This window comes from Oncorhynchus nerka, linkage group LG23, assembly GCF_034236695.1.
Source record: "Oncorhynchus nerka isolate Pitt River linkage group LG23, Oner_Uvic_2.0, whole genome shotgun sequence".
NCBI lineage: Eukaryota > Metazoa > Chordata > Actinopteri > Salmoniformes > Salmonidae > Oncorhynchus > Oncorhynchus nerka.
The window spans coordinates 11,931,197-11,940,582 of record NC_088418.1 but is presented as its reverse complement, the minus strand read 5'-3'; the positions used below and the strand labels follow the sequence as shown (position 1 = coordinate 11,940,582).

General features: G+C 53.4%; 1 protein-coding gene across 2 annotated transcripts in view; it reads left to right on the top strand.

The window, feature by feature from the left end:
- Positions 1-7,461: 7,461 nt before the first annotated feature.
- The window catches only part of LOC115106305 (cerebellar degeneration-related protein 2-like), a 36,302-nt gene continuing 34,377 nt past the window's right edge, over positions 7,462-9,386 (top strand). The window contains exon 1 of one of the 2 annotated variants that reach the window (XM_065007857.1): positions 7,462-7,859. Coding sequence is in view for 1 of the 2 variants with exons in the window: in XM_065007856.1 (XP_064863928.1) it covers positions 7,796-7,859 (64 nt within the window). In the remaining variant the exon portion in view is untranslated. The remainder of the gene's footprint in view (positions 7,860-9,386) is intronic. The other variant, XM_065007856.1, reaches the window with a different exon arrangement.

The following is a 9,386-nucleotide window of genomic DNA, read 5'->3' as shown; positions in this document are numbered from 1 at the left end:
AAATGTGTGTGTGTCCTCACAAGAATAGTAAACAAACAAAAATTTGACCAACTGGGGACATTTTGTTAGTCCCCTCAAGTTCAAATGCTATTTCTAGTGGGTTTAGGGTTAAGGTTAGAATTAGTGTCAGGGTCAGAATTACGTTAAAGGTTAGGTTTAGGGTTAGGTGTTAGGGAAAATAGGATTTTGAATGGGACTAAATTGTGGGTTAGCTGTACAAGATTGTGTGTGTGTGTGTGTTACCTTTGTACTTATCTAGTTCTCTAATAGCTTATTAAATATTTTTTTGTGAGAAGCTGCTAGGTCAGCTAGGGGCTGAGACCACATTTTGTGGTGGTGTGTGGCACACCACTGTCACATCTGGTGCAACAACAACCTGCCTGCACAGCGTCCTTTTCTGTCCCTGTGGTCTGGTCTGTCCCTGTGGTCTGTCTGGTCTGTCCCTGTGGTCTGTCCCTGTGGTCTGTCCCTGTGGTCTGGTTTGTCACTGTGGTCTGTCCCTGTGGTCTGGTCTGTCCCTGTGGTCTGTCCCTGTGGTCTGTCCTTGTGGTCTGTCCCTGTGGTCTGGTCTGTCCCTGTGGTCTGTCCCTGTGGTCTGTCCTTGTGGTCTGTCCCTGTGGTCTGGTCTGTCACTGTGGTCTGTCCCTGTGGTCTGTCCCTGTAGTCTGGTCTGTCCCTGTGGTCTGGTCTGTCCCTGTGGTCTGTCCCTGTGGTCTGGTCTGTCCCTGTGGTCTGTCCCTGTGGTCTGGTCTGTCCCTGTGGTCTGGTCTGTCCCTGTGGTCTGTCCCTGTGGTCTGGTCTGTCACTGTGGTCTGTCCCTGTGGTCCGTCCCTGTGGGCTGTCCCTGTGGTCTGTCCCTGTGGTCTGTCCCTGTGGTCTGTTCCTGTGGTCTGGTCTGTCACTGTGGTCTGTCCCTGTGGTCTGTCCCTGGTCTGTCCCTGTGGTCTGGTCTGTCCCTGTGGTCTGTCCCTGTGGTCTGGTCTGTCCCTGTGGTCTGTCCCTGTGGTCTGTCCCTGTGGTCTGTCCCTGTGGTCTGTTCCTGTGGTCTGGTCTGTCCCTGTGGTCTGTCCCTGTCTGTCCCTGTGGTCTGCTCTGTCCCTGTGGTCTGTCCCTGTGGTCTGGTCTGTCCCTGTGGTCTGTCCCTGTGGTCTGTCCCTGTGGTCTGTCCCTATGGTCTGGTCTGTCCCTGTGGTCTGTCCCTGTGGTCTGTCCCTATGGTCTGGTCTGTTCCTGTGGTCTGTCCCTGTGGTCTGTCCCTGTGGTCTGTCCCTATGGTCTGGTCTGTCCCTGTGGTCTGTCCCTGTGTTCTGGTCTGTCCCTGTGGTCTGTCCCTGTGGTCTGTCCCTGTGGTCTGTCCCTATGGTCTGGTCTGTCCCTGTGATCTGTCCCTGTGGTCTGTCCCTGTTGTCTGGTCTGTCCCTGTGGTCTGTCCCTGTGGTCTGTCCCTGTGGTCTGTCCCTGTGGTCTGGTCTGTCCCTGTGGTCTGTCCCTGTGGTCTGGTCTGTCCCTGTGGTCTGGTCTGTCCCTGTGGTCTGTCCCTGTGGTCTGGTCTGTCCCTGTGGTCTGTCCCTGTGGTCTGTCCCTGTGGTCTGGTCTGTCCCTGTGGTCTGTCCCTGTGGTCTGGTCTGTCCCTGTGGTCTGTCCCTGTGGTCTGGTCTGTCCCTGTAGTCTGTCCCTGTGGTCTGGTCTGTCCCTGTGGTCTGTCCCTGTGGTCTGTCCCTGTGGTCTGGTCTGTCCCTGTGGTCTGTCCCTGTGGTCTGGTCTGTCCCTGTGGTCTGTCCCTGTGGTCTGGTCTGTCCCTGTGTTCTGGTCTGTCCCTGTGGTCTGTCCCTGTGGTCTGGTCTGTCCCTGTGGTCTGTCCCTGTGGTCTGGTCTGTCCCTGTGGTCTGTCCCTGTGGTCTGGTCTGTCCCTGTGGTCTGTCCCTGTGGTCTGGTCTGTCCCTGTAGTCTGTCCCTGTGGTCTGGTCTGTCCCTGTGGTCTGTCCCTGTGGTCTGTCCCTGTGGTCTGTCCCTGTGGTCTGGTCTGTCCCTGTGGTCTGTCCCTGTGTTCTGTCCATGTGGTCTGTCCCTGTGGTCTGGTCTGTCCCTGTGGTCTGTCCCTGTGGTCTGGTCTGTCCCTGTGGTCTGTCCCTGTGGTCTGGTCTGTCCCTGTGGTCTGTCCCTGTGGTCTGTCCCTGTGGTCTGTCCCTGTGGTCTGGTCTGTCCCTGTGGTCTGTCCCTGTGGTCTGGTCTGTCCCTGTGGTCTGGTCTGTCCCTGTGGTCTGTCCCTGTGGTCTGTCCCTGTGGTCTGTCACTGTCGTCTGGTCTGTTCCTGTGGTCTGTCCCTGTGGTCTGTCCCTGTGGTCTGTCCCTGTGGTCTGTCCCTGTTGTCTGGTCTGTCCCTGTGGTCTGTCCCTGTGGTCTGGTCTGTCCCTGTGGTCTGTCCCTGTGGTCTGGTCTGTTCCTGTGGTCTGTCCCTGTGGTCTGGTCTGTCCCCGTGGTCTGTCCCTGTGGTCTGGGCTGTCCCTGTGGTCTGGTCTGTCCCTGTGGTCTGTCCCTGTGGTCTGGTCTGTCCCTGTGGTCTGTCCCTGTGGTCTGTCCCTGTGGTCTGGTCTGTCACTGTGGTGTGTCCCTGTGGTCTGTCCCTGTGGTCTGGTCTGTCCCTGTGGTCTGGTCTGTCCCTGTGGTCTGGTCTGTCCCTGTGGTCTGTCCCTGTGGTCTGGTCTGTCCCTGTGGTCTGTCCCTGTGGTCTGTCCCTGTGGTCTGGTCTGTTCCTGTGGTCTGTCCCTGTGGTCTGTCCCTGTGGTCTGGTCTGTTCCTGTGGTCTGTCCCTGTGGTCTGGTCTGTTCCTGTGGTCTGTCCCTGTGGTCTGGTCTGTTCCTGTGGTCTGTCCCTGTGGTCTGGTCTGTCCCTGTGGTCTGGTCTGTTCCTGTGGTCTGTCCCTGTGGTCTGTCCCTGTGGTCTATTTCTGTCCAGGGCAGATTGGTCTTGTGATCTCCCTCATTGTTTCATGATTCACTATCCTCTGATACAATCAATCAGTTGTATTCCCTTCATCGTTAAGTTTTTCATAATTTTGCTTTGTTTGCCTCAAAGGCATAGTGAAGGAGGGGACTGTGATTAAGTGTGTGTCTCTCTCTCTGTGTGTGTGTCTCTCTGTGTCCCCCTTATCTCCCCCACCTCTCTCTGTCTCCCCCTTCTCTCTCTGTCTCCCCCCACTCTGTCTCTCTCTGTCTCCCCCTTATCTCCCCATCTCTCTCTGTCTCCCCCCACTCTGTCTCTCTCTGTCTCCCCTTATCTCCCCCTTCTCTCTCTGTCTCCCCCTCTCTCTGTCTCCCCCACTCTGTCTCTCTCTGTCTCCCCCTTATCTCCCCCTTCTCTCTCTGTCTCCCCCACTCTGTCTCTCTCTGTCTCCCCTTATCTCCCCTTCTCTCTCTGTCTCCCCCCACTCTGTCTCTCTCTGTCTCCCCCTTATCTCCCCTTCTCTCTCTGTCTCCCCCTTATCTCCCCCCCTTCTCTCTCTGTCTCCCCACTCTATCTCTCTCTGTATCCCCCTTATCTCCCCATCTCTCTCTGTCTCCCCCACTCTATCTCTCTCTGTCTCCCCTTATCTCCCCTTCTCTCTCCGTCTCCCCTTATCTCCCCCTCTCTCTGTCTCCCCTTATCTCCCCCTTCTCTCTGTCTCCCACATTATCTCCCCTCTCTCTGTCTCCCCCACTCTATCTCTCTCTGTCCCCCCTTATCTCCCCCTCTCTCTGTCTCCCCTTATCTCCCCCCTCTCTCTGTCTCCCCCATTATCTCCCCTTCTCTCTCTGTCTCCCCCTTATCTCACCCCTCTCTCTGTCTCCCCATTATCTCCCCCTTCTCTCTCTGTCTCCCCCATTATCTCCCCCTCTCTCTGTCTCCCCCATTATCTCCCCATCTCTCTCTCTGTCTCCCCCTTATCTCCCCCTCTCTCTGTCTCCCCCATTATCTCCCCATTCTCTCGCTGTCTCCCCCATTATCTCCCCTCTCTCTGTCTCCCCCTTCTCCCCCTTCTCTCGCTGTCTCCCCTTCTCTCCCCTTTCTCTGTTTCCCCATTATCTCCCCCTCTCTCTGTCTCCCCATTATCTCCCCCTCTCTCTGTCTCCCCTTCTCTCCCCCTTCTCTCTCTGTCTCCCCCATTATCTCCTCTCTGTCTCCCCATTTCTCCCCCTCTCTCTGTCTCCCCTTCTCTCCCCCTTCTCTCTCTCCCCATTCTCTCCCTTCTCTCTCTGTCTCCCCTTATCTCCCTTATCCTCTCTCTGTCTCCCCATTATCTCCCCTTCTCTCTCTGTCTCCCCCACTCTGTCTCTCTCTGTCTCCCCCACTCTGTCTCTCTCTGTCTCCCCCTTATCTCCCCTTCTCTCTCTGTCTCCCCCACTCTATCTCTCTCTGTCTCCCCCTTATCTCCCCCTTCTCTCTCTGTCTCCCCCACTCTGTCTCTCTCTGTCTCCCCCTTATCTCCCCATCTCTCTCTGTCTCCCCCTTCTCTCTCTGTCTCCCCCACTCTGTCTCTCTCTGTCTCCCCCACTCTGTCTCTCTCTGTCTCCCCTTATCTCCCCCTTTCTCTCTGTCTCCCCACTCTGTCTCTCTCTGTCTCCCCTTATCTCCCCTTTCTCTCTGTCTCCCCCCACTCTGTCTCTCTCTGTCTCCCCCACTCTGTCTCTCTCTGTCTCCCCTTATCTCCCCCTTCTCTCTCTGTCTCCCCCACTCTGTCTCTCTCTGTCTCCCCCACTCTGTCTCTCTCTGTCTCCCCTTATCTCCCCTTCTCTCTCTGTCTCCCCCACTCTGTCTCTCTCTGTCTCCCCCTTATCTCCCCTTATCTCTCTGTCTCCCCCATTATCTCCCCCCTCTCTCTGTCTCCCCCACTCTGTCTCTCTCTGTCCCCCTTATCTCCCCCTTCTCTCTGTCTCCCCATTATCTCCCCCTCTCTCTGTCTCCCCCACTCTGTCTCCCCTTATCTCCCCCTTCTCTCTCTGTCTCCCCACTCTGTCTCTCTCTGTCTCCCCTTCTCTCCCCTTCTCTCTCTGTCTCCCCCATTATCTCCCCCTCTCTCTGTCTCCCGCACTCTGTCTCTCTCTGTCTCCCCCTTATCTCCCCTTCTCTCTCTGTCTCCCCCACTCTGTCTCTCTCTGTCTCCCCCATTATCTCCCCCCTCTCTCTGTCTACTTTAACTTTGAATATCTGCAATGTTGAAGTGTTTATGTAACAAACAAAGAAACAAGCCATTTTCAACCACTACGTTTTGTCTTATGACACTGAGCGTGTCCATGTCCGATAGACACGAGTGTAAATAATATACACACAAACAACAAAACATCACTGACGGGGCAACTTTACTGTATTACAAATCTTACCTTTGGAGTGAATGAGTTTAGATGTGGAGTTTGACAAGTCCGCCTCTCCAACTTCAGTACAGATTGGATCTACTTCTCCCAAAGTTTCTCATTTAAAAACCCTGGCAAACAGAGTCAAAGCAACAACAAATGGTTTCCCTAAGCTCTGGGATGGATTGTCTTTTCTCTCTCTCTCTCTCTCACCCTGCCCGTCTTCTTACTCCTCTCGTTCGTGTGGTCTCATCTCCGCTGTTCTGGCTCTTCACCTAATAATTCACTTGCTCCAGTTTTCCAGTTGGACTTTGACGTCTCTGTGTCTGTATTTCTCTGGGTTGTCTGTCTGTCTGTCTGTCTGTCTTCACAGCAGTTTTCCTCTCTTTAAACGTCTGTGTTCACTTTCAAATTCTTTGTGCTCCACTCGTCTTCTGCCTCTACTCCCCCTCTCTCTTTGTAGTATCCTGCAGTAACTCTCTCCCGATTCTCTGCCTCTACTCCCCCTCTCTCTCTGTAGTATCCTGCACTAACTCTCTCCCGATTCTCTGCCTCTACTCCCCCTCTCTCTTTGTAGTATTCAGTAACTCTCGATTCTTGCCTCTACTCCCCTCTCTCTCTGTAGTATCCTGCAGTAACTCTCTCCCTTCTGCCTCTACTCCCCTCTCTCTTTGTAGTATCCTGCAGTAACTCTCTCTCCCTGATTCTCTGCCTCTACTCCCGAATCTCCCTCTCTCTCTTTGTAGTATCCTGCAGTAACTCTCTCCCGATTCTCTGCCTCTACTCCCCCTCTCTCTCTGTAGTATCCTGCAGTAACTCTCTCCCGATTCTCTGCCTCTACTCCCCCTCTCTCTTTGTAGTATCCTGCAGTAACTCTCTCCCGATTCTCTGCCTCTACTCCCCCTCTCTCTCTGTAGTATCCTGCAGTAACTCTCTCCCGATTCTCTGCCTCTACTCCCCCTCTCTCTTTGTAGTATCCTGCAGTAACTCTCTCCCGATTCTCTGCCTCTACTCCCCCTCTCTCTTTGTAGTATCCTGCAGTAACTCTCTCCCGATTCTCTGCCTCTACTCCCCTCTCTCTTCTGTAGTATCCTGCAGTAACTCTCTCCCGATTCTCTGCCTCTACTCCCCCTCTCTCTCTGTAGTATCCTGCAGTAACTCTTCCCGATTCTCTGCCTCTACTCCCCTCTCTCTCTGTAGTATCCTGCAGTAACTCTTTCCCGATTCTCTGCCTCTACTCCCCTCTCTCTCTGTAGTATCCTGCAGTAACTCTCTCCCGATTCTCTGCCTCTACTCCCCCTCTCTCTGTAGTATCCTGCAGTAACTCTCTCCCGATTCTCTGCCTCTACTCCCCCTCTCTTTGTAGTATCCTGCAGTAACTCTCTCCCGATTCTCTGCCTCTACTCCCCCTCTCTCTCTGTAGTATCCTGCAGTAACTCTTTCCCGATTCTCTGCCTCTACTCCCCTCTCTCTGTAGTATCCTGCAGTAACTCTCTCCCGATTCTCTGCCTCTACTCCCCTCTCTCTGTAGTATCCTGCAGTAACTCTTTCCCGATTCTCTGCCCTCTACCCCTCTCTCTCTGTAGTCTCCTGCAGTAACTCTTTCCCGATTCTCTGCCTCTACTCCCCCCTCTCTCTGTAGTATCCTGCAGTAACTCTTTCCCGATTCTCTGCCTCTACTCCCCTCTCTCTCTGTAGTCTCCTGCAGTAACTCCCGATTCTCTTCTACTCCCTCTCTCTCTCTGTAGTATCCTGCAGTAACTCTTTCCCGATTCTCTGCCTCTACTCCCCCTCTCTCTTTGTAGTATCCTGCAGTAACTCTCTCCGATTCTCTGCCTCTACTCCCCTCTATCTTTGTAGTATCCTGCAGTAACTCTCTCCCGATTCTCTCTCTACTCCCCTCTCTCTTCCCTCTCTCTCTTCTCTTCCCCTCTCTCTCTCTTCCCTCCCTCATTCCTCTCTCTGTTTTGTCTTCCTTACACACTCTCTCATTCCCTCTCTCTTCCCCTCTCTCTCTCGCTCCCTCCCTCTCTCTCTTCCCCTCTCTCTCTCTCTCTCCCTCTCTCTCTCTCTCTCTCTCTCTCTCTCTGTCTCTCTCTCTCTCTCTCTCTCTCTCTCTCTCTCTGTCTCTCTCGCTGTCTCTCTCTCTCTGTCTCTCGCTGTCTCTCTCTCTCTGTCTCTCGCTGTCTCTCTCTCTCTGTCTCTCTTTCTCTTCTCTGGAGGCCAGCTGTTCTTTTTTTGTCTTTGGTCACCGTGGAGACTGTGTGTGTGTGTGTGTGTGTGTGTGTGTGTGTGTGTGTGTGTGTGTGTGTGTGTGTGTGTGTGTGTGTGTGTGTGTGTGTGTGTGTGTGTGTGTGCATGCTCCATCCGTCTGCTCGTCTGCCAGCTGACACATGTATTCCTGAAGAGTGGGACATAGGATGTGTGTGTCTTAGCGTATTAGATCTCTTGCACTTCTCAATGTCAACATGATAGTAAAGCGAGTACTGCAGTCTACGACCATGAATCTAACACCCAAGTCAACTTCAAGAGGTACAGTAAAGCTGTTTTGAAGATAAATGTGTATTTTCCCACTTAATTACAAGGCTTGTTGTTCTTCCTTTCCTTGCTGTTCCATCGGATGTATTGGAGGTGTGGTCTCCTTCGCTACGGAAGAGTTCCTGACAACGAAACAGAGAACAATGTGGCTTCTCCTCCGGTCCGTTTGTGTGTGTTCTCTGTAAAAGAACCCTGAGGTACAGGGAGTGGGGCCTGTGTGTCGGTCAGTCAGAGTGATCTTTCAACCGGGTGAATGCAAATGTTTATTTTCCATCTCAATTGACTTTCTGTTGTTGGTGCATGCAGGAAAATGAGAAAGAATGTTATGCAGGAACGAATTCCCTATATTCTTTTAGAATGTCTCCATGGTTCTTAAACGCCCTTTTGTTCCCTGCATTTCCCTTTATACACAGGATTACATGACCACGGTACTTATTGGCGTATTACATATTTACTGGCAAAGCCACAGTGAATAATGCTCTCACCTCTCCTCTTTTCCTCTCACCCTCTCCTCCTCTCACCCCTCTCCTCCTGTCATCGTCTCGCCTTCTCATTGTCTCCTCCTCTCACCCTCTCCTCCTCTCATCGTCTCCTCCCCTTCTCCTCGTCTCCTCCTCGTCTCCTCCTCGTCTCCTCCTCTCCTCATCTCCTCCTCTCCTCGTCTCCTCGTCTCCTCCCCTTCTCATCGTCTCCCCTTCTCATCGTCTCCTCCTCTCACCCTCTCCTCCTCTCACCCCTGTCCTCCTGTCATCGTCTCCCCTTCGCATCGCCTCCTCCTCTCCTTGTCTCCTCTTCTCCTCACCTCCTCCTCTCCTCATCTCCTCCTCTCCTCGTCTCCTCCCCTTCTCCTCTCCTCCTCATCTCCTCCTCCTCTCCTCCTCTCCTCGACTCCTCCTCTCCTCGTCTCCTCCTCTCCTCCCCTTCTCCTCATCTCCTCCTCTCCTTGTCTCCTCCTCTCCTCTCCTCGACTCCTCGACTCCTCGTCTCCTCCCCTTCTCATCGTCTCCTCCCCTTCTCATCGTCTCCTCCTCCTCTCCTCGTCTCCTCCTCTCCTCCCCTTCTCCTCCTCTCCTCATCTCCTCCTCTCCTTGTCTCCTCCTCTCCTCTCCTCGACTCCTCATCTCCTCCCCTTCTCGTTGTCTCTTCCTCTCCTTGTCTCCTCCTCTCCTCAACTCCTCTTCTCCTCCCCTTCTCATTGTCTCTTCCTCTCCTTGTCTCCTCGTCTCCTCCTCTCCTCATTGTCTCCTCCTCTCCTCGACTCATCTTCTCCTCCCTTTCTCATTCTCTCCTCGTCTCCTCGTCTCCTCCTCTCCTCGTCTCGCCCCGTTCTCATCCTCTCATCGTGTAATATTATTACTCCATTGTCAAGCCCACTGTCATCCAATAGAACAGACAGAACAGACAGAACAGATAGGACAGACAGAACAGATAGGACAGACAGAACATACAGAACAGACAGAACATACAGAACATACAGAACAGACAGGACAGATAGAACAGACAGAACAGACAGAACATACA